This window comes from Tamandua tetradactyla, chromosome 6 (assembly GCF_023851605.1).
Source record: "Tamandua tetradactyla isolate mTamTet1 chromosome 6, mTamTet1.pri, whole genome shotgun sequence".
NCBI classification, from domain to species: domain Eukaryota; kingdom Metazoa; phylum Chordata; class Mammalia; order Pilosa; family Myrmecophagidae; genus Tamandua; species Tamandua tetradactyla.
The window spans coordinates 82,259,346-82,283,507 of record NC_135332.1 but is presented as its reverse complement, the minus strand read 5'-3'; the positions used below and the strand labels follow the sequence as shown (position 1 = coordinate 82,283,507).

General features: G+C 59.0%; 2 protein-coding genes across 2 annotated transcripts; one reads left to right on the top strand and one right to left on the bottom strand.

Moving 5' to 3' along the window:
- Positions 1-97: 97 nt before the first annotated feature.
- Positions 98-24,154, bottom strand: BOP1 (BOP1 ribosomal biogenesis factor). Its single transcript, XM_077166528.1, has 16 exons — positions 24,018-24,154; positions 22,429-22,626; positions 12,400-12,483; positions 2,898-3,052; positions 2,697-2,814; positions 2,519-2,620; positions 2,166-2,378; positions 1,929-2,090; positions 1,763-1,843; positions 1,618-1,687; positions 1,403-1,535; positions 1,148-1,328; positions 783-1,071; positions 608-692; positions 422-529; positions 98-345 (listed from the first exon to the last, which is right to left on the bottom strand). Exons 1-16 carry the CDS (start codon positions 24,081-24,083, stop codon positions 192-194), a joined length of 2,199 nt encoding a protein of 732 aa, XP_077022643.1. The 5' UTR covers positions 24,084-24,154; the 3' UTR covers positions 98-191.
- Positions 4,410-6,234, top strand: SCX (scleraxis bHLH transcription factor). Its single transcript, XM_077163165.1, has 2 exons — positions 4,410-5,045; positions 5,872-6,234. The coding sequence occupies exons 1-2, from the start codon at positions 4,458-4,460 to the stop codon at positions 5,908-5,910; spliced, it is 627 nt and encodes a 208-aa protein (XP_077019280.1). The 5' UTR covers positions 4,410-4,457; the 3' UTR covers positions 5,911-6,234.
- Positions 24,155-24,162: the final 8 nt, after the last annotated feature.

The window sequence follows — 24,162 nt, the reverse complement described above, 5'->3', positions numbered from 1 at the left end:
ATGGGACAAGGTCCAGGCTGCAGGCCTAGCCAGTAACCTGACCTGTCCATTTGGGGGAACCCAGGGCCCCTCGTCAAAACACAAGGTCACACCAGGATCAAAAACAGCAGCAAAGCCTCTATTTAAGGTCCTGAGCATGGGGGGGGGGGGGCCCAGGGATCCCACAGGCAGTGGCATGAGGGGCAGCAGGCCTAAGTGAAGAGGCGCAGAGTGCTATCAGCCCCGGCAGAGATCAGCCAGGGCTGGCTGGGGTGGAAAGCCACATCCAGCACACCCAGGCCGCGGGTCAGCGTGTGTCCCTTGAGCACCTTCACGGGCACCAGCAGCGGGTTCTGCAGCAGGTCACTGTGGGGGGAGGGGGGAGGCTCAGCGGCAGAACAAAAGAGGCCTACGTGGGGGCGGGGGAGGCCAGGGGGCTCACCTGTACACTGTGCCGTGGCAGACAATGACACTGCCGTCATCAGAGCCAGACGCAAAAAGCGGGTAGTGGGGATGGAAGGCCACGGCCCGCAAGGCCTTCTTGTGGTGCCTGTGGTGAGGAGAGAGAGGCTGGAGGATGCCCGGTTGGGGGCGGGGCGGGGTTGGGGAGCCACAGCCTGCCCCTCACCTCAGCACCCGGTACGGGCGGGTAGAAAGGTCCAGGTCGAACCACACCAGCTTGCTGTCGTAGCTGCCACAGATGATGTTGTCACCTGGGGATGGGGGTGGGGGCAAGTTCCCAAGGCCCTGCAGTCTGCAGCCCAGCCCCCAACCCCCCCTAGGCCCCCAGCCCCTGCCCTCACCTGCGGGGTGCACAGCCAGGCTGGACACCCACTTGCAGTTGGGTGCCAGCTTCTTGGTGAGCTCCTGGCGCAGCAGGTGGTAGAGGCGAATGCTGCGTTGTGTGGCCACGAGCAGGAATGGCCGGGTGGGGTGGAAGGCAACGCGCTGCACCTGCCCATGGCTGCGGCGAAACGGGCTTTGGCTGCGGCGCCGACTCAGCTGGTGGATCAGCACCTGCACGTGGCTCTGCACCGCCAGCACCACGGCCAGGTAGTCCCCACGCCCGTGCCAGGCCACCTGAGCCACGGGCTGGGAAGAGCAGCTGGTGACTGAGGAGCCCACCCACTGGCCTTGCCCCTGCCCACTAGCCCCACACCCCTGACACCTTGCCGTGGCTGATGCGCAGCCGCAGGCCCCCCTGACGCTCCTCCTCCGACACCTCCAGCCACTGGGCCAGCTGCAGTGGGGGCTCCTCAGGGGGGACAAAGGTGCCCAGCAGCTGGTCAGTCCTGCCTATCACCAGCCAGTCCCCCAGGCCCGGGTTCAGCAACAGCACTGCATCTTCCCTGTGGGAGAGTCAGAGCCCACCCTCAGCACAAGGCTACCTGCTGCCCCAGGCCCTGCCCGGACCCCCACTTACACGGCCACAGCCACCAAGCAGATGCAGGGATTGGGGTTCCAGGCGACACTCCTCACCACAGCCCCCAAGGGCACAGCATTCAAGCAGCGGGCGGTGGCCACCTCCCAGAGCCTCAGCGAGCCATCATCCGAGCCTGCACATGGCAAGAGCATTTGGTAGTCCGTTCAGCCTGTCTTCCAGGCTCGTCAGCCCTTCCCTCACTGCCCCCAACCCACCTGAAGCCAGCCATTGGCCCCCTGGGGAGATGCTGAGACTGCGGACCAAGTCACTGTGGCCCCTGTAGACCTGAAAAGCAGAAGGCTGATTGGCTGCACACACGTATTTCCCCATCCCTCCCCACCCCTCCCTGCCTCTGCTCACCAGGGCCTGGCATGTGGGGAAGGGCTGCAGGGCCTGAGGACGTGGCAGCTTGGGGATGAGGTCCTCGGGGTCCACGTTCACCTAGGGCAGGGGATATCACCAGCCTGCCACCCTACAGCCACCTCCCATGTAGTGCCCCCACAACCACAACCCACCCCCCACATACTCGCATCTTGCGCTGCCGTGGGCACAGGTACAGATCAAGGCAGCGCTCGAAGCGTTCCTGGATGAAACGGCCATAGGCGGGCACAGCCCGGAGGCTGGGGAACCTCCGCGGCAGGAAGCTGTGCGTCCTCTCACCAGGCTCCTGCTGCTCCCAGGCCAGGCGCTGTGGAGACAGGGGTGAGCCCAGACCCCGCCCAGGCCCCAGCCCCAGCCCCACCTGTACCCAAGCCCGGCCCACCTCCTCCTCACTGGGCAGGTACTCAGGGGGCGGGTTGTATGACTCTGCATGACCAGGCAGGGCCAGCTTGGGTGCAGGTACATGCATCTTGTGGCGCCCCAGGACAGCATTGGGGTCCTCCTGGGCCCAGAGGTCGTAGTAGCTGGGGACTGGGTCCTGCGGCCGGCGAGGCTGGATCCAGCCCATCTTGATGGCGTGCACAAGCCGGGAGACCTGGGCACAGTAGGATTTAGGGCCAAGGCTGGGGGCTCAACAAGAAACAAAGGGGTCAGTTGGGGGGGGGGGCCGGCTGGGAGTACAGCCAGGGTGGGGGCCAGCTTGGGCAGGTTCCTGGCTTGGGGGCTGGGGTGCACCTTTTCCTTCTCCAGCAGGGACGGGATGAAGCTGCGCTTGTCAGCTGGACGGTTGGTCACTGGGTGGATCATGGGGTCACCACTGAAGAAGTCCACGGCGGGCTGGAGGATGAGCACACATGCCAGCCTGGCCCTCCCACACAACCCGGGCCCCCGGGTCAGCCTCCCCACCACGTACCTCATAAGGGTCGAAGGTCACATCCCCAAACTGACCCCTCTGCAGCCGCCACACCAGGGCCACCTGCTCATCAGTCAGCCGTATGTCCCGCCCAGTCATTTGGTCCCGCACTGTGCGCCTGGGGACCCATCTGTCAGGGCCCAGCCCATCACTTGAGCCCACCACCCTGCCCACCTCTGTCCAGTCCTGCACCACACCTACCAATAGTCAGGGTCGTCCATCTTCTCCAGGAACTGGTCGAGCTCGTCGCGGCTGCGCAGGGGCTTGTAGATACGCCTGCCATCCAGGTCGTAGCCAACGTGCGGGAAGTCCTCATACCACTCCAGCGGCACATTGCCCACCGTGTTCCGGATGTCCTGTGGTGGGCACCCTTTGTCAGCCCCACATGCTGCGCACCACCAAGGAGCTACAGGAGGGGGCGCTGAAGGGGTCCTGTGGCTGCAAGACCCCGGCCCATGCCCTCTCCTGGCCTGGGTTGTGACGTGGCATGACCGCCAGCACTGCCCCCACCCGTCCTCAGAGGCGCCGGGCTGCACCTTCACATTTTCCACTGAAGAGGTGCCAGCACCCCCCCCAGGACCGCTTGGCCGGGGCTCCCGGCAGCCACAGACAGAGGTGACCTCATCGCCGTGGGCGCTCGTCGGCGGGGCCCTTCGCAGGCAGTAGCCACAGGGCAGGGGCTGAGGGAAGCCCCTGACCCATCCCACAGAGGAGGCAGCACGGCTCAGCCAGTAAGCCTTCACTCCCCTCCCCCACCTCACCCAGGCACCCCTTATGGGCACTCCACCCCCACCCCCCAGGGCAGAGCCCTTGCATTCCTGGACACACATTCCTGGCCACAGCCCCTGCCAGCCACCACCTCCCTCCACCCAGCCCAGGGCTGCTGCCCAGGCAGCCGCTTGGCCAGAGGCGACTTCCTGCAACAGTAGCCACGTGGGGAGGGGCCCTGGGCAGGCCTGAGCACAGATGGAGCCCAAGACCACCCCCCCCCCCATGCAGCAGAACACGACTCTAGACCTCTGCCCCTTTCCCAAAGCAGCCCCTATGCCTCTGCCCCCTGCAGGGGGTGCCCTTCCCTCCCTCTTCATGGGGTTGGGGTGTTTCAGTGCCCAGCCCCCAAATGTACAATGGCATCCTGAATTGAGCACTACATCAACAGGATGAGTGTTTCAGAGATCATTTATGCCCCATTCTGGGCATTACAGGAACCCAGGACAGGGAGGTCCAGGGCTCCCATGGAGGGCACAGCTGTGCCAGGCCAAGAGAGCAGGTGCAGGCACACAGGCAGGCCTCACAGCCGGAGATGCATGTCTGCACGCCCCCTCTCTGTCCCCACCCTTGCACATAGGTGGGCACAGAGGGCCCAAGCGCACCTAGGACAGAAGAGCTGGAGACCAAGACTGCAGGGCCAGCAGCATCCTGCCCGACCCTCCTCCCCTTGGAGCAGCCGGCCTCCGGGGCCCATTTCCCCCGTGGCCCATTTCCACCCCCGCATCCTCCATGGACAGAGGCCCCCGCAAGCGGCTGGGAGAGGGCAGGGCCACGGGACCGAGGCCCTCTCAAAGGAGCCTTGAAGGCGGGGCGGGGGCGGGGCCTGCGCAGGGGCGGGGCGGGCCCCGCGGCTCTAAAGGCCGAACTCGCAGCCGCCTTCCAGCTCGGGACGCACGTGTGCGCGGCGCCCGGCAGGCGGACCTGGCCCCGGGCGGCCCCAGGCCCGCGGCGGCGGCATGAGCGGCAAGCAGTGGAGCTGACGGTGGCCCCATGTCCTTCGCCATGCTGCGCGCGGCGCCACCGGGCCGCTACCTGTACCCCGAGGTCAGCATGCTGTCGGAGGACGAGGACAACGGTAGCGAGAGCTCGGGCTCCGATGAGAAGCCGTGTCGCGTGCACGCGGCCCGCTGTGGCCTCCAGGGTGCCCGGCGCCGGGCCGGGGGCCGGCGGGCGGGAAGTGGCCCGGGGCCTGGGGGCCGGGCGGGCCGGGAGCCCCGGCAGCGGCACACGGCCAACGCACGCGAGCGGGACCGCACCAACAGCGTGAACACGGCCTTCACGGCGCTACGCACACTCATCCCAACCGAGCCGGCTGACCGCAAGCTCTCCAAGATCGAGACGCTGCGCCTGGCCTCCAGCTACATCTCCCACCTGGGCAACGTGCTGCTGGTGGGCGAGGCCTGCGGCGATGGGCAGCCCTGCCACTCGGGACCCGCCTTCTGCCACCCTGCGCACGCTGGGAGCCCCCCCCCACCGCCACCACCGCCGCCGCCGCCGCCGCCGCCCCCAGCCCGAGACGGCGAGAACGCGCAGCCCAAGCAGATCTGCACCTTCTGCCTCAGCAACCAGAGAAAGCTGGTGAGTGCCACAGGGCCACGGAGGAGTCAGAAGAGGCTGCAGCAAAGCAGAGGGGCCTCCAGGGCACATGGGACTAGACACCTGGCCAGGCTGGTGGAACAGGGAGGCCCCAGACAGGGGACAGCCCCAGGAGATGGGAAACAGGACTAGGCCTTCACTCAGTCCTGTCCCAGGACCCTCAGATGCTTAGGGGAACTATGGGGCCAGGGGACACAACACAGGGAAGACCTAGAGGGGGTTCCAGGAGGAAAGGCAGTGCAGATGCACCAGCCTCAGGGAGACTGGAAATAGGCTCAGGGGAGAGTGGGGGCTGGGGGTAGGCAGTGAGGAAGAAGAGCCCCTGGGTTCTGTTGGCCACCACACACCTCCTGGCACCTGCAGCCAGCTCGGGCACCTGCTGCCCTTCACCCCATGGCTGAAGCAGAGCTCCAGGCACAGACACCAGGCCGCAGTGCTGCCTGGGGCAGCCAGAGACTGGTGGGGGGCTGGGGCAGGGGCCGGCTGAGATTTACAGCCCTGCAGTACCTGGGGGCACCGGAAAGCAGGGTGAGCGGGGAGAAAATACAGCACCGGCCTTCCCCAATCCCCACTTCCTCTCCAGACAGCACGAGCGTGAGCTCCTGGGGCCTGAACATCTGGGAAATTTAATTTTACAATTTCGGCTGTGTAACAGCGTGCTCCCCTCCCCACACTGCATGGAGAAAGTTAGGGCAAACCAGGAAAGGGACTGCTTCTGCGCCTGCCACCCCAGGGAGCGCCGGGACAGGGGGGCTGCAGAGATGATGTCCGTCAGCCCCACCCTGACACCCTGCCCCTCCCCCCACAGAGCAAGGATCGGGACAGAAAGACGGCGATTCGGAGCTAGGAGGCCTGCAACATCAGCCCGGGGACGGATGGCGCTGGGGGGGGGGACGGCAAGGATGGCCCCCCACTACGGACCTGATGGGGACAGAGCTGCCTGCTGCATCAGGCCCGGTGAGCCCACAGGCTGTGGGCAGATGGCGAGAGCAGCCAGACAGTTGGACAGGCGGTGGCAGCGGAGCTCAGAGCTAGCCCCCAGCACCCACCCAGGCCCACCTGGACTTTTCCCACCTTGGTTTCTTCTGGGTCACCTTGTGCTGGCATTTCATGTCTTTGACATAATATAAATTCTGAAAACTTTGTATAATTAAAAACAAAACCATATCTTGTGAACACGCAGGCACCATATCCTCTCGAGCAACCTAAGCAGCCACCCTCCCCACAGTCTTGGGGCAGGGGTCACCACGGCAACAGTGGCTGTCTCCTCCCGTGTGTACCCACCCCTGGGAGTTAGAGACACCCTAGTTTTCTGAGAGGGACCCCACCGTTCATTCAGGGTATGGGTGGCCCCTTGGGGAACCCAGGCCAAGCAAGGAGACGGGCCTGGCTGCATGGACTGTGGCTGTGGGGCCAGAGTAGGTGGAGAGCAGGGTGCCCGGGAGAGGCCAAGAGGGGTCCGCACTGGGCCCTTCTCCCTGCAGACTGGCCGGCGCCAGTGACACTCCCTGAAGAGAGGCTGAGTCAGGGCTGGGGCACAGCCCTCAAAACCTGCACATCTCCCATAACAGCCAGGCTGCCCCCAAGTCCTTCCCTGTGGGGTAGAGGCAGGGAGTGGGGAGCGGGGGCGCTCTTCAGCTCCAATGTCTCCCCACTCCCCCAGCCACAGCAGAGGCGAGAGACAGCCCAGGGAGCCCAACCCAGCCTGCACGCCCTCTTCCTGCTGTCCCTGCCCAGACTGCCCCATGGGGAGCAGGGACTTGGCCGTCCCCCAGCCCCCCATGTGCTGTGCACAGCTGGCCACCCATTAAAATCCTGCAGGTGACAGTCTCAGCGTAGCAGAGGGAGCTCCTGGGCCCTGTGTGCAGGCCCCCTCCCTGAGCTGGGAAGTGGCCGAAGCACCAGGTGCAGGCGCCACTGGGCCCTGCTCAGAGCAGTGGGCTGCCCTCCTGAACTGAGCACTCCCAGAGGCCCAGGGGTGAGGCCATAGCTGCCTGCTCTTGGAGGGGCCCTCGGGCGCACGGAGGAATGCTGTAACTCTGGAGAAAGTCCTCAAAATCAGGGCTATTGAGACCCTGGAGGAGTCGCAGTCATCTGATAGAAATAGGGTAAGAAAGCCACAAAGGCAGAGTGCACTGAGAGAGAAACCCCACCCCGTGCTTCCGTTCCCTAGTCCTATGAGTCTACAGCTGGCCAGAGGGAGGGAGGAGGGCACCCATCTTGGCAGAAGCCAGGACCAGGATGGGGGTGGAGTCCAGCCGGGAGCCGCGGCTGGACCCCCTTGCCTTGTACATGCGGCCCTAACCTTCCAGGAGAAGACAGTCAGGCAGCTGGTAGAATCCAGGGTGAGGCTGGAGGAGTGCACCCTGCAGAGGCTTGGAGTCTCCGTGTTCGCCTGCCCTATATCCACAGGACTCGCATGCCCCCTACCAGGGCCCTCTGCACAAAGCTAGAGAGTGGGGATCAGCTGGGAGCCCCCTCGGGAACTGAGGGAACATGTGCACTGGGAGCCAAGATGGGAGGTCTTCCTAATGGCCTGCCCTGTGGACAGCACACAGTGCTTGGAGCCCAGCGATTGGGGGGGTGGGGCAGAGGGAAGAAGCTACAGGTTCCAGAAATGCCTCCAGGGCTGAGCACGTGGGGCTGGGGCAGCAAACACTGTGGAGACCAAGTTGTCAGACATACAGGGTCACGGCAGGCAGGACAGGTCCCCCCAGACAGACTGGGGCTGCTGCCATCAAGAGCAGGGCCTTATGGGGCAGGGAGGGGATCTGGGCAGGCCCAGTGAGAACACAGGGGGCAGTCAACTTCAGGCCTCCAGACAAGAGCTGAGATTTGGGGGTGCAGGCTTGGGGAAAGGGGGTAAGAGTCAGCAGCCTTGAACCCAGTAACCCCAGGGCCAGTCTGGCCACAGATTCCCCACAGCAGGGGTGCAGGGCACGTGCCTCCACACCTCGGGGCCCTCCCAGGCTGTCCATGGCTCTGCCGGCAGCTCCTGCAGTGGCTGCAGCTTGGCCGGCCTGGGGCCTGGGCAGCCACCCAGCAGCTCCCCATGAGAGCCGGTAGCAACGGCGGGGCCTAGGCGGGGAGCGCGTCACCCTCTGCTGCTCTAGAAATCCAAACCAGACCTGAGGCACAGGGCCCCCCCACCCCCACAGTGTCCTCCCTGGGGGCTGGGGCCGTGGGTTGCAGGGCGCCCAGAGGCTGGGCAGGCAAGGCGGAGGCAGGGAGGGCGGGCGGCCATGGCTGGGGCCAAGCCGGGCTGGAAGCTGTCAGCTCCTGTCCCCATCCTGGGAACGAGCTGCTGGCAGCGCCACATGATCCATCACAGCCGCCCCCACTCCAGGCCAGCCACCCCCGCCCTGCTCAGCACCTGTGGCTGCCAGGAAACACGTGTCCCCACGGGCGGGCAGGGCGGAGGAGCCTAGCATCAGCCCTGACCCCGACCTCTGAGCCCAGGAGGAGGCTGGACAAGGACCCCCACCCCCAGGCTGAACCGCACGCTGGCCTGCAGCGGCTGGGGTTTTTCCGCTCTTTAGACACCCCCCTCCCCCACCCCTCCCCCTTCCCCCACCCCCTCCCCAAAGTGGCTGCAGCTGTCGGGGCGCAGACTGGAAGTGCAGGTACGCCTGGCCCGCCGCCCGCCCCCCGGGGCCGTCTGCCGGGAGAGGAAGCCGGCCCACCTCTGGAATCTCTCACTCACTCCTCGTTCTGCTCCCCACCTGTCCCCCGGGAGTGCGGGGTCCGCCGCCCCCGCCCGGGCGCGCTCGCTTCCCTCCGGCCCCTCTCGGGTTACAATGCCGCAGTGTTCTAGCCTCCAGCCCTGCGCGTGAGCCCCGCCTCTGTCTCCAGCGCCCCTGGCCTTCCTGTGCACCCCCTCTACTGGGGGTGGGGGGCTTATCTCTGTCGAACTGCTCAGGGGAGGGGGGAGGCTGGAGCCACACCACCCCAGGCTCACCTGCTGCCTTGGAGCAGGCATAAAGTTCTAGCAGGATGCGATCCTTGGAGTAGAAACCAGAACTTGGTACAAGGGGTGGGCAGAGCCGGCTCATCTTCCTGCCGTCCCCCAACACCACCAAGGCATCCTCTCCTCCCTAGGACTGCCTCTACTGGTGATGCCCCGATCTTCTGACTGCACTGCGGCCCTTGGCGCCCCCATGGGCTGAGGCGCTCACGTGTGGGTGGAGCCCCCTTCTCAGCCCTGCTCAGCCTCCTGCGGGCACTGCCACAGCTGGGGGTTTCACAGGGTAGGTAACACTGAGGCGACCCTGCTCCCATGGCCTCATACCTGACCCAGGCACCCCAGGGACACCCTGTCCAGGGAATGACAAGCACTGAGGGGCAGGGGCTCAGCCCCAGCCCCCTCCTCGCCTGTCTGACCTATCCTGAATCAGTCACCCACTCCAACCCACTCACCTTCAAACCTGGGCCTGCTCAGAGCCCTACCCTTCAGACCCACAGACGCAATGGTCCTAAGTCTGGGGTTCCTGGTGTCCCACACTTGCCCAATCTCCTCTCCATCCCAACTCTGGGCACCCCTTGAAAGAGCCCCCTCTCGGCCCTGCCTGAGGGCCCCACTGTCCCTGCAGCCAGCCAGCACCCCTCACCCCTTTTCTCATGCTCCCAGCCCCAAGGTGAAGCCCCCCCCCCACGACAAGAATCCGTCCCAGGACCCTTCACCCACCTAACTGCCTGGAGCAGCCCCTCGGCACTGGGGAGTCTGTGCCCCGCTTCCTGCAGCCCCTCCCTGGCCATTAGCTGCTGCCCCAGCCCCAGGCCTCCTGGAGGGTCCCCTCCCAGCCAGAGGCAAAAGAAAACGGAGGCCAAAGAAACCCACAGGCAGTGAGGCCAGAGTAGGCCCAGGGCCCAGTCTGGGAAAACGGGACCAGGCCCTACCGAGGGACACCGTGACACCCCCACTCCCCACCCCAGTTCAGAGCTGGGGCCTTCCAGCCATGGCCAGGGCAGAGGGTGGGTGCAGGCCCGGGAGGAGCCAAGGGTGCCGGGCTCTGGGAGGGCCACATAAGCGCAGCTGGGGGCCTGAGTCGGGGCTGCAGGCGTTCCCGCGCCCGCTGGGGGAAGGGGAGCAGCCGCCAGCACGGAGGCAGCTGCCGGTTCAGTAGCCGGGAGAAGCCATTAATGGCGCTTGGCGCGAGAGCAGAGGGGATCGCAGAGGCTGGAGGCAGACGCCGGCCCGGCCCCGCGGGGCCCCAAGGGACGGCTGGGCGGAGGGGGGGCCAGGCGGGGGGCCAGGGCGGCAGCCTCGCCCGCAACAATCAGGCCCAGGCCCAGCAACTAGTGGTGGCTTCCCTAGCCCCTCTGGGCCAAGTTCAAGGGCAAACGTCCCCTACCCAACCACACTTCCTGTGGGGGGGGGGCACTGCTCCTCCCCAGACAGCCCTGCAGCCTCAGTTTCTCACAGCTGCTCTCTCTGGGAGGGGGATAGCAGGGAGCTGGCCCCACCCCCACCCCGCCCACCTCCCAGGATGAGATCACGTCTGTGGAGCCGGGGGAGGGGCAGTAGCAGCACAAGCCCTGCTCCCAGGCGTTTGAGCTGGGGGAGGGGGCTGGGCAGGTGGACTGAGCGCTCCCCTGGAACTGGCTAATCAGATTTAGGCAGTTAGGTCCCAGTGTCAGGAGCCAGGGGTGCCCCAAAGACAGGTCTTAGCAGACCAGCTGTCAGAAGGCCCAGCCCTCTGGACCCCTCACCACCCGCAGGCCCAGATGATAGGAGCAAAGGCCACAGGGGAGGGGTGCCAGGGGGCAAGTCCACCCCACACCCCCAGCTGCATGCCCCCTGGCTCCCGCCGAGGTCCCATCTTCCAGACACACACTCCATCAGGGTGCCTGAGCCTGGCTTCCTCCAGCTGCAGGCCGCACCCACCCGCCAGGCCAGCACCAGCAGCCAGGCTGATGTGCCACACAGCTGTGCCTGGCCGAAGGGAGGCTGGCTCTGCGGTGCAGCCCAACAGCCAGCCAAGGAACTGGGATCCTGACCCCTAGGCCACCACCACTGGGGGTACGTAAGGAGGAATCTGTAGAGATAAGGCAACCCCACTGGGCAGAAAGGGCCTGCCAGGAGGCTCTGACAGGTGCTCGGCCTTGCAGATGCACGATATGCCCCTTTGAGCTGCTGACCACAGCACTCAGCGTGGGGGGGGGGTGTCCCCCACCCAGGAAAGGCTACAGTGTGGGTACCCCCAGGCAGTGGGGGAGGGTGGAGCCAGCCCACAGGCACTGAGCTCCATCCTGGGCACCCAGGAGAAATCAGCCATGGCTGTTGGCTAGGCTTTAAAGCCCCTCTCCTCCGCCCGCCCCCCAGGTCCAAGCAGACCCCAGATGCCGGCCATTTCTCTTGGGGGAGTCAGCAGCATCTGCAAGGTCCGGCCTGGCCCCTGAAAGCTGAGCTGGGCCGCCCCCTCGGGCTGCACCGCCATCCTGGCAGCAGCAGGGTGGGCGGGGGGCTCAGCTCCGCCACTCACAGCCCACATGTGGGAAAGTCATCGCTGAGGAGGCCCCTGCGGCCCCCGCCAGCTTCCTCCTGGCCCGGCGGGCTGCCCACGCCGAGCGCCCCCGCAGGGCCCGGGCAGCGGGAGACCCCCACCCGGCCCCGCCCACCATCCACGGCCCTCCTCGCGTCCTCCCGGCACCCAGAACCCAGGAGCCGCCAGGATGTGGCCGCCGCCAGCGACGCCACGGGGGGAGGCAGGCCGGGAGCCCAGCGCCCGTACTCCGGCCAGGAAACCAATTTATTTTGTTTTGTCTCTCCTCTCAGAGCGCACGGCGGATAGGAGCAGGCAGGCGGCCAAGGCGCGTGCAGCCACGGCCAGGAGCAGAGGGAGGGACTGCCGGTGGGGGAGGGGCTGCCGGCAGGGAGGAAGAGCTCCCGGGGAGGCAGCCCCTGACTGACCTGAGTGAGGAACCCATCCCCAAGGCCCCGAACCAAAGGCCCCTCCCGAGAACTCCAAGACACCCAACCCCAGCCACCCAGGGGCACAGGAGCTGGGTCACAGCCTGGAGTCACAGGCACAGAAAGGGGACACGCACTGCCCTCACTGGCCACCCCTGGGCATGGATGGTGTGCCCGGCTCCCTCCTGAACTGCCAGGCCCAGGCATGCCCCAACTCCGCCCAGTCAGCGCCCCCCCCCAGCACCCACCCTCTGACAGTGAGCCCCAATAGCTGTGGCCCCCACCCTCTGCCCTGGGCCCAGAAGCCGCCGCTCAGACCCCACGGTGCTGTCCAGAGCTGGGTGCAAACCCCACCTGGCACAGCCCACTTCCCACACCACCACAGTGCATGCCCACCCTACATGGCAGGAAGGCATACAAGCCCACCTCCTCATCAGAGCTGTCCTCCACGTATTCATCCTCACACTGGGCTTTCCCCGCCACTGCCGTCTTCAGGGAAGGAGATCCAGCCTGCGGAGAGATGAGCAGTCATCAGGGGCCACAAAATGCTCTCTGACCTGGGGTGGGCCTGGGTCCCTGCATGTCCTCCCCAACCTGATGCTGGACCCAGGCCCACAGGCCACCTGCCACCTCATCTCCTAGCACCATATCTGCCCCAGCCTCGGAACCCCCAGCTTTGACATTCTTCCTCCCAAGAAGCCTGCCAGGCACAGGCAAGGGCCCCCCAGCCAGACCCCCAGGGACAGAAAGAGCCATCACCACCCCCACCCTGCTTCCATCTTCCCCCACACACCAGTAACTTAAAACCCAGCTGGATAGCTCCTGACCCAAAAGCGGCCCCCGCACCCTCAGCTCACCGTGGGCTCAGTCCCAACCTGGGGGGTGGAGGGGCATGGGGCAGCAAGGACAGGGCTAGCAGAATCCACCCCAGGCACCCAGAGCAGCATGGAACTGTGGCCAGCCAGGGACCCTGTCCCCCCTCTATCCCCTCCCGGACCCCACCTCCCACTCCATCCCCCGGCTGCCAGGCAGCCCCTGCTCCAGGTCAGCAAGTGGGTGCAACCAGAACTTAGACCCTAACCTGGAAAAGAGATTCTCCCTAGATGGGGGAGGCAGGCTCGGACAGATCAGGTTTACTGGCAACAGGGCTGCTGATGGGAAAGGCAGCCCCTACCTCCCAGCCCCGGGGGCAGTAAGTGCTCACAGGAGCAGAAGAAGTTGAAGCCGGGCTGAGCAGCAGAAGCCAAAGGCCTGAGGTCCTCCCGCCTGCTCTCCCCTGCGCTGTGCACAGGGATAGGAGGTTAAGTTCTTTTCCAGGCCAGAAGCGAGGCTGGATCCTATTTCCACTTTCCCTCCTACACACCCCACTCTCCTGACTATGTGCGCAGGAGAGGGGGTACATCTGCCTGCCACCCCAAGTGGGCCAGGGCCCCTGGGCTGAGTGGGCAGAGGGCAGGGAGGGGGACTGAAGCCCCTGCCTCCAGCCAGGATCCACCTTCTGAGCCATCAACCACAGGGCCTCCTGGGCACAGCCTCCTACAGCAGAGCCAAGGCTTGCTCACCTGTCCACTGCCCACAGCACTTCTGGGCCTCGCAACCATGGGGGTGGGAGTCCAGCTGGGGGCAGAGGGTTGAGCAGGCCTGTCCTGAGGTCTGACCCTAGAGGTACCAATCCAGAGAAACCAAACAACAGGGGAGGGTGGAGACGCTGTGGTTGGAGGCCGGCAGCCACCAGTGCAGCCTGGCCAGGGGTGTCCCCCATGTGGGCATGCAGTGGCCACAAGAGGGCAGCAGCGAGGCTGCATGGGCGCCTCCACATTTTGCACACAGTGCTCTTAAGCTAATGCTAATTTTTTTTTCACTTAAAAAACAAGATATGGTGAAAGGGAAAAAGGACACCAACCCGGAAACTGCAGATGAAGGCCTGTGGCACTGCGCTGTCCCTGCAACCCAAGGGGACTCCGCAGCCCACCCTTGGGGAAGGTATGATGGGGCAAGGTTGGGGGCCTGAGCATGCAGGGGCACAGCCTTGTAGGCGAGCATTCTCCACTACCAGATCTGCCAGGGCCGGGGCCAAAAACCACAGCACCCGGCCCTGCTGTCCCCAGTCCCCCCACCACAAGGCCCCCACCAGCATCTGCAGACTCCTCCCCATCTGAGCTCCTGCTGGTGGCCCCGTGAGCCAGAGAACCTTTGCCTTTGGCAAACTCAGCTGCTACCAACATCCTGGCCACGAGCCCCAGATAAAGGTAGGGGCAAATGCCAGCTGTTCTAAACTGCTGAGATCCCATCACACAGTGATGGGTAACCAACAGCACCCCGGGGAGGAGGACAGCCACCGCGCCACCATCGCATGCCTCAGACGCGGATGGCACGGGAGGCCCGAGGCCTGCTGCTGCAGCATGTGGGGGTGAGTGGCGTGGGGCACACAGCTGTCACAGGGGCAGCAGACGCACAACAGAGGAGCAGGGGCCAGGCCAAAGTCCTGGAAAAAAGGACCAGAAAGAGCCCTACACCTTTCCTGCAATTCAGGCAGCCTCGAGGGCATTTCCTGGAGCTGAGGTCCAGCAGGGGCCGGGCAGGGGCCACAGGCCACATGGCACAGAGGCCCGGGCAGAGCTCAGAGAGGACCCACCCATGAACGGGGGGTGGTGTGACGGTCTGAATCTGTGGTGTACCCCAGGAAAGCAATGTTCTTTAACCCTCACTCAACACTGCTGGGTAGGAATTTGATTAGGTTATCTCCACAGAGATGTGGCTCACTCAATTGTGGGTATTAACCTCTAATTAGAGGGAGATGTGACTCCACCCATTCCAGGTGGGTCTTGATTAGTTTACTGGAATCCTTTAAAAGAGTAAACATTTTTTGGAAAGAATCGCAGAGCCACTAGAACTACAAGAGCCCACACAGAGACCTTTGGAGATGAAGAAGGAAAATGCACCCGGGGGAGCTTCATGAAACAAGAACCCTACAGAGAACATGGTCATTCCCAGAAATGCTGGGTACTTATGTGACATCTGAGACTCAGAGTTAGAGCTCCAAAGCTATGAAAGTGAACAGTACCTCATCCAGGAACTGTTTAAAAAGTTGAAAAGGGATTAGACTTCAACTAGAGGTATGAATGAATGAAGACTGGGTAAAGGATGATATCCTGCATATTTTAAAACCTCAACTTCTGGGTGAGACTCAAGGGTGAGATGTTTATTTGATTTAAAATTTATATTATGGGTAGTGCATTTCCTAATTTAACTTTTATGGTCAGTTTAGTTGAACCCCATAAAAGTACATGGAATCTGGAATAGGACATGAGATTTTGTTGGTTTGTCCAGCTTAGAGTCATGCTCTGATAAATCCAGAGCGATTTGGGCAGTGAATAAAGAAGTTTTTGTGGGGTCCCCTTGGGGGAATGGGAAGAAGGGGGAAATATTTAACTCCCCCATTTGGAGAATTTCTGATATTCTCGCAGGCAGTGGGGACAACCAAATCAATAGGCCAAGCCCTTGATCTTGGGGTTCGCCCCTATGAAATTTATCCCTGCAAAGGATAGACTAAGCCACTTAAAATTAGGCCTAAAGTCACCTTCAGAGAACCTCTTTTGTTGCTCATATGTGGCCCCTCTCTCTAAGTCAACTCAGCATGTGAACTCACTGCCCTTCCTCCTACACGGGTCATGACTCCCAGGGGTACATATCTCCTTGGTAACAAGGGACAGAAAGTCTGGGATAAGCCAGGACCCAGCATTAAGAGACTGAGAAAGCCTTCCTGACCAAAAGAGGGAAGAGAGAAATAAGAAAAAATAAAGTTTCAGTGGGTTAGAGATTTCAAACAGAGTCAAGAGGTTATCTGGAGGTTATTCTTACCATTATACAGATATCCCTTTTCAGTTTATGGTGTATTGGAAAGGCTGGAGGGAAGTACCTCAAACTGTTGAGCTGTGTTCCAGTAGCCTAGATTCTTGAAAATGACCGTGTAAAGATAAAACGTTTACAATGTGACTGTGTGATTGTGAGAACCTGTGTCTGATGCTCATTATATCCAGGATACAGACAGATGAGCAAAAAATATAGATATAAATAATAAATAAACAAGGTGGGGTAAAATAAATTAGGTAGATGGGAACACTAGTGGTCCATTAGAGGGAGGGGTAAGGTATATAGTATGTACGAATTTTTTCTTTTAATTTATTTTTCTGGAGTGATGCGAATGTTCAAAAAAATTATCATAGTGATGAATACACAACTACGTGATGATACTGTGAGCCACTGATTGTGCACCATGCATAGAAAGTATGTGTGTGAAGATATTTCTCAACAAAAAAATTTTTAAAGCCTGGAGAGAAAGGTAGTAGACACCACGACATTCACCACGTGCCTTTCCAGTTGAAAGAGAAACCCTGAACATCACTGGTCTTCTTGAACCAAGGTATCTTTCCCTGGATGCCTTAGATTGGATATTTCTATAACCTTGCTTTAATTTGGACATTTCCACAGTCTTAGAACTGTAAACTAGCAACTTAAAAAATTCCCCTTTTAAAAAGCCATTCCATTTCTGGAACATCACATTCCCACAGCTAGCAAACTAGAACAGAGTTCGATACCAAAGAAGTGGGGTGCTGCTGTGGTTCATAAATAACAAACATGTTAGAACGGCTTTTTAAATAATTAAGGGGAAAATTCTGTAACAGTTGTGAGGAGTTTGACTGAGAAGGCCTAGAATGCTTTGAAGAAACTGTTGGTAGAAATGTGGACTCTAAAGATACTTCTGACAAGGCTCTAGACAGAAATGAAGTGTGTGTTACTGCAAACTGGAAGGAAGGCAATTCTTGTTTGAAAATAGCAGAAAATCTGGCAAACTTGACTAGTGGCTTTGGCTGGAAGGCAGATTTTAAAAGTCATGAACTTGAATATTTAGCAGAAGAGATCTCCAAATTAAATGTGGAAAGTGTAGCCTGGTTTTTCCTTGCAGCTTATAGTGAAATGCCACAGGAAAGAGATAAGCTGGGAACTGAACTCTTAGGTACAAAGAAACCAGAAACTGATGTTCTGGAAAATTCTGGGCTTCCAGGACGAGAGACCCCAGAGAATGGTGGTGCCCCACGTGAGGATTTAACCAAATGTGGATCCAGCCAGACATTTCAGAGAAAGCCAGGATTGGAGACGGAGTTATTCGGGAAGGATCTGTGGAAACTCTTCCTGTCTTATGGGCACAATCCTTGCTGGCTATATAGAAAGCCTACAAAACTGCTGTGGAACCTGTATAAATGGGAAGAACCAGGAAAGTGGGGCTGAAGTCAAGAAGCCTTGGGCCAAAAGAGCAGACCCACCCAAGCACTTGGAGAGGAAGAAGTTTGCCCCAAAGACAGGATGGGCCTTCCACCTTACAGTGGAAGACTTGTTCCACCTTGGAGAGGGTGAAGCACATTCCTTGGGGTTTGGGGAGAGCCTGGCTGCCACCACACGGAGGGGCTGAACGTGTACCCTAGAGATGGCAGAGAGCCCTGGTGTGGCCCCGATGCTTGGAGAGGATGGAGCTGAGAAAAAGGTGGGCTCCCCAATGTCCCCCAAGGTTGCATTCGGAGAGGTGTGGGCTGCTGCATAGGCCCTTGGAAAGGGTGGGACTGCCACTTTCTAAAACCCCAAAGATAAATGACTATGAGTTCGCCCTGCACGTTTTTGAAACTACTTGGGTCCCTTGAACCCTGTGTTCCTCCCAATTTCTCCTATGGAAATGGGAACATATATCCTACAACCGTTCCTCCTTTGTATGTTGGCAGCAAATAACTTGTTCTGAGTTTTATAGGTCCAGAGCCTGAAGAGAATTTTGCCTTAGAACAGACCATGCCTGTAACAGACTTTCATCAACTCTGTACTGGCTTTAACTTTGTATTGCATTTTTACTACTACTGAAATGGTTTAAAACTTTCTGATATTGTGACGGAATGAATGTATTTTGTATGTGGGAAAAATATGTGGTTTTTAGGGTCCAGAGGGTGGAATGTGCTGGTTTAAAAGAATGATGCACCCTAGAAAAGCCATGTTTTAATCCTGATCCATCTTGGGATTGCGGAAGCAGCCATTTCCTTTCATCGTATTCAGCACTATAGGTTGGAAACTTGATAAGATTATCTCCAAGGAGATGTGGCCCACCCAATTGTGGTATTAACCTTTCATGAGAAGGAGATGGAACTCTGCCCATTCCAGGTGGGTCTTGATTACTTTATTGGAATCCTTTAAAAGAGGAAACATCTTTTGGAAAGAGCAGCAGAGCCAGGACACCCATGAGAACCACAAGAGCCCATGGAGCCTAAGACCTTTGGAGACGAACAAGGAAAACACCCCCAGGGGAGCTTCCTGAAACAGGAAGCCTGGAGAGAAAGCTAGCAGACTTCACCGCGTGTCTTTCCAGTTGAGAGAAACCCTGAACTTAACATCTCGTTGGTGCCTTAATTTGGACATTTTTATAGACTTGCTTTAATTGGGACATTTTCTCAGCCTTAATAAATTCCCCCTTTTAAAAGCTGTTCTGGGGCGGGCCACGGTGGCTCAGCAGGCTCGCCTGCCGTGCCAGAGGACCCGGGTTCGATTTCCGGTGCCTGCCCATGTAAAAAAAAAAAAAAAAAAGCTGTTCTGTTTCTATTACATTCTGGCACCTAGCAAACTAGAACAGACAGAAACCAGACTTTAGAGCCTGACCTTCAAAACACGAGGAGTGAAAACGGCCTGTTCATCACAGAAGGAAGGACGTGCCAGGACCGGGATGCAGAGATGAGAGTGAATGGGGCCTGAGCGTGGGCACAGCCCTGCCAAATGTGGCTGCTGGGCTGGGACACTGCCCAGAAGGGAATGCTGGGAATGCCTGTCACAATGGAAAGTGCGTCCACCCTGACCTAGAAACCCTGCTCAGAAGTGATACCAGGAACCCTAGCACATGAGAAGCGAAATAAGCGAGGCCATGGCTGTCACCCATGGGTAACAGCAAAGGGGGCGAGTGTCTATCTGCAGCCTGGCACACTCACCATGGCTGTCCGCGGGGGGCACCACACATCCCCCAAACCATCCGCAAATGATGACCTAAACCATACACCACGTGTTCCCATGTCAGGAAACAATGGAAAGCTCTATACAGACACAGCAGTGTGGACAGGCAAGGAATACCCCAGGAAGGTCCCCAAGAAGCAGGACACAGTGGCTGCCTGGACACAGGAACGGGACCAGATGGCAGGAGGCGCTCAAAACCCCAAGAGGCCGCGCACAGGCTCCATGTGTTCACAGGTGCACACCAAGGCAGAATAGACAGGGGCTCAGCACCCTCACTGCTCTGAAAAGGGCCCGAGCCCCTGGCGGCTCAGCTGTGAGTGAGGTGGGTCCCTCACAGGTGGCTCTGGTGGGAACAGGGTGGGAAGGTGGCAATACCCATCATGTCTCCATGGGGACGAGCTGACCAGGGACAATCGCAGCCAGGCCATCTGCTCCCGGGGCAGGACAAGGATAATGGGAGCCCAAGCACACGCCAAGTACTCACGGCAGGCTCCAGACATGCCACAGCCACCAAGCAACCACCTGCCCCTGTGCGAGCAGCACAGCCTCCCACCTCCTGAGCCATGGCTGTGGCTGCCCCTGTTCTCCATGCCCTGGTACATATATCTGACCTGTCTCCTGACCTCACCACTGGGTCCAGCCCCAACACCACACCTGCTCTGGCCCACCCACCCCACAGGAGCCCCAACGCCATGGTGCTTCCTAGCATGAGGAGGGGGGCTACTCTCCATATCACCTCCTGTTAAGAAGTGGTGAAGCCTTAGGAAGGCTCGAGGGTTAGGGTCTTATCGACAATGGGGTAGACAGTGGGGGAAACGGTGTGGTAGCTGGCCAAGTGAGAACAGTGAGGGCAAGGCAAAAGTGAACTCGGCAAAGACCTTGCAGAAACCAGACCACAAAGGGGACAACAGGGAAAAGCCAAGTAGGGCTACCTGTTGTCACAGAAAAGTCCCCTCGTACTTCAGCGGGTCCTGGTACTGTTCTTTCCACTTGCAAAGTAACTCACTTCCTAGGGCCCATGGCCAGGTGCCATCCACAGGAGAGTCCCCAACAAGGAGAGCCACAGCCAGCAAGGGTTCCTCCAACTTAGGGGCCACTAGTCCTGCAGGCCCCCATGGCTGGGCCCCCGTGTGGACAGTGGAGGGCAACCACAGCTGCTAGCCTCACCAAGGACACCAATCCAGGATGAAGGGCACTGACCTGAGGGTCCAACTCAGGGGACCGAGCACCTTCAGCAAACAGCGGCTGACCTGCCGGCTCAGTTCCCACTACCCCCACTGAAGAGCGAGGGGGCAGATGCAGGAAACGGTGGCACCTCCTCCACTGCAATCCTTTTTCCTGGTCTGGGAGGGGTCAAACAACTACGAGGGGTGAACTGGAGGACAGATAACCCCCAAAGAGGACACAACTGATGACCCCAGGATGCTCACAGAGCAGCCAGAGACTTCTATTCGGCCACAGCCTGAGGTGGCCAACACCCCAACCCTCTGCGCCTCTCCACTGCTAGAAAGAGCCTTCCACCTCCCTCAAGGGAAGCCTACTCCCTACTTATATGTATTTGGACACATTCCACAGAATAATCTCTTTATAGCTGTTCTGTGTATTCAGAATGAAATTTTTCTTGGTTTTCTTGATTTTTATGATGTAATTTTTGACAATGCAAGTTATGGGTATGAGAGCTGATTTCATCAGTAGAGAATATCAGCCATGACACAGGACCCCAGTATTCTACCAGGAAGACCACTGTTCATTTTGCAACAAGGTTCCAAGAACGACAGAGTTGAAGGAGACACTGTAGGCTGGCCTCATTTTACCAACCGAAGGAGGTAACTGTGACCACGGCTGCCAGCAGCAGAGACTGCTCCCCAGGCCCAATTTCCCCACCACTCCAGCAGTCAGTGTTTTTGCTGACTAAAAACACTTGCCAAATGTTTCCTGAATAAAAAAGAGAGGTGGCAAATGTGACTAAAGCTATTCTCTCACCAATTTTTAGCAAGATTATTTATTTACTTACAAAAAAAGTCCTCTTTATGGGGATTTAAATTTTGATGATTGCTTTTTAAAATATATGGCACACATATATTTCTTTAAAAGCTTTTACTTCAGAAAATGAAGGCCTGTCTGGAAAGAATGCATAATTTCTCTACTTGTTTAACTAACTGCTTGAGTAATTAGTGTTTCCTGTACCTGGCCTGTCTGTACATCTGTCACTGCCTCACATGCGCCCTGACCATGCCAGGGTTCTGAGCTACAGTTGTTTTATATAACTTTAAAGAAGTTTCGCTGTTTCTAATGCCTCAAATTTAAACAGTGTGATGGTTTTCATATTCCCTGATCTTAGGGACAATTGTTTTTTACTTCTCTTTTATCTCATGTGTTGCTTTTTCTTTTTTGATGGCTTGTTACCATAAGCATCAACAATTAGGCCCACTGATTCTCTCCCCTACAACCTCTGTGACATTTCGATGTGACATCTTGATGCTTTGGGCATTACAAAGACTGTACAAACACTACTCTGAAACCCACAGCAGGTCTGTGAAGGGGATGAACTGACGGCAAAGGGCAGCTGTGCCCAGCATGTAAGCCATGGTTCTTGACTACGGGTCAGAATTAAAGATCACACATAGGTATAAATTCTATACCACAGAGGTACTTACTTTGCGTTTAGAAAAATATTTTTGTTATATATTTTGAAAACAGCAGTTGTTAAAATGTGCAAATAAAAAATCATTGGAAAAAAGGAGGAGGCAACAAAAAAGGTTCCCATGGTCCTATAAGCCAGAGCTATACCAGGAGCGCCCTTTCTGAGGACAGCGGGCGCAGCTCTGCACCACGCGGGTATCTGGCCAGGCGGGAAGCTTTCATTTCTTCTTAACCCTTCTGCCTCTTTAAGAAGATCCACTCCCATAGCCAGGCACCAGCAAGCCCCGGCTCTCATGGCTTCCACCTGGGCGAGGGACTGCTGTGCTCACCCTGGTAATTTGTTATAAATGAGTTTCACGGCCTTCTGAAGTCAATGATTTTATACTGTAATAGTTAAGCTCCTCTCAAACTCTTTTTAGGCATGAAAGGTATGTTAAGCCATGGTTCTTGACTACGGATCAGAGTTAAAGATCACACACAGGTGTAAATTCATGCCAGAGTGGGGGAAAGACCCCCACTCGGGGTCAGCTGCAGCCAAGTCCAGTTACTACCTGCATTCCGTGGAATGCTGGGAGCTCCCCACAGACTGACCCACATGCTGAGGTTTAAAACTGGCACCCTGGCGTGCAGACCACCCCCAGCTTCAAGCAGGCAGGTTTCACTAACCCCAGACGACCCCAGAACATAGAGGAGAAACATGCCCTCAGGGCTCCCAAGCATACTGGAAGAAAGCCATGGGGCCCAGCAGCCCAGAGCCAGGGAGAAACCACCCACCTGCGGCTGTGCTTCAGCAGTTCTATACGCCCTGCAGTGGCTCTCGTCGCTGCTGGTTCCATCCTCTCCCTTGTCGCCATCCTCGCCACTATCACTGCCAGAATCTTCTAGGCCTGAGAACACACTCTCCTCACTGTCGGAGAGGCCCGAGTCACTGGCTTCACTGTGGCTGGGAACAGTCGGGCAGAGTAGAGAAGGCTACAAGGAAGCACAGCACTGGTTACAGCTGGACCCCAGCAGAACCCCTCACCCAAATCACCTAGCCTCACCCAATCCTTTCTCATCTTCTGCACCCCACCTGCCCCTAGGATAGACAAGTGTTCTCTCAGCTTCATGCTCAGTTCCCACCCTGTCACCAGCACCAGCCCTCCACCGGCACCTAAAGCCCCAAAGCCTCCCCAGATGTTCTACACCACCCCAGTCAGGAATGCACTAGGGGGCAAAGGAGGCAGGGCACAGACCCTCCAGGCTTTGACCACCTACAGTAGAAGTCTCCTTATCCATCGAGAAGAGGACCAACAGCTAGAGACAGACCCCCTTGTACACATCCACCTGCCCTCTCTGGGGAGGGCCAGCAGAGCTGATGGCCCACCTGTCCACATGCTCTGGAGCCAGGTGAGCAGGCCAGTCATGGGTCACTAAGGCAGAAGAAGAACCCAAACTCTGAAAGCAGAATCTGAGATCTCCCTCTTCCTTTGAAATTTTACAACTATGTCACCTATCTGGACAGCCTGTTTTCATCCACAGACATGACTCTCTCACAGGATTTATCTCTAATATTTAGTTAGTTACATCAGGTGACGGCAAGAAACATAGCCTAAAAGGGCTTGGGAGCAAACACAACGAACTACTGAGGCATCCGCCAAACTGGAGGGAACACCATGCTCAGACCCAAAAGGCTGCTGGCTGGCTGGGGGTCACAGTGCCCACACCTCCAAGCAGTGCAGCTGAGTGGAGCCGACTGGGAGAGCTCAACCATGCAAGCCCTGGATGCAGGTAAGCCTCGGACAAGCCAGAGCTGAGGGGCAGTGGCCCTGCCGCTGCTGAGGTGGGTTGTATTTGCCTATTTCGTTCTCTTAAGCTTTTACTTTTTATGAGAAGCCAAGCAATATGTTAATGAAATAACACAACACAAAAAAAAGTACTAAGGACACAACTGGTACAGGACCCCCCTCCCTCCCATTTCCCTCCTCAGATACTGTTCCTCAAGCCCACGTAACTGCACCCGACGCGGGACCACCCCTTTGCACGGCTGTGCTCCGCCCGCGACTCCCGACGCTGCGGCTCCAAGAAGGCCCAGCCACCCGGGTCCAACAACAGCGCGCAGGTTCCCAGTGTCCGCGCGCTGGGAGGGCGCTAGGGCCTGCCAAGTCGTCTCTTGTTCGCCGCTGACCGCGTGGATAACATAGGCCGGGGGTACAGCGCCAGCAACCCCCCGGTAGGACCAAGGCAGGGAGGTGGCGCCAGTGCCGAGCCCCGTGCGCAGCACGTGCGCTCCGGCCCCAGTCCCCACGTGCGCGCCGCCCCGGGTTCGGCTGCACCCCCACCGCGCTACCATCACACACGCCACGCCGGTGCCCCGTGCCCACCTCCTCCGGTTCCTGCTCCGGCCCCGCGGGCCGCTTTCCGGACCGCGAACCCCGCGTCCCCGGCATGCTTCGCAGCGCGCCCGCTTGGCTCGGCTAACGTCCTCTTCCGGCAGCGAAGAGGCCCAACGCACGCGGGGCGGGACCG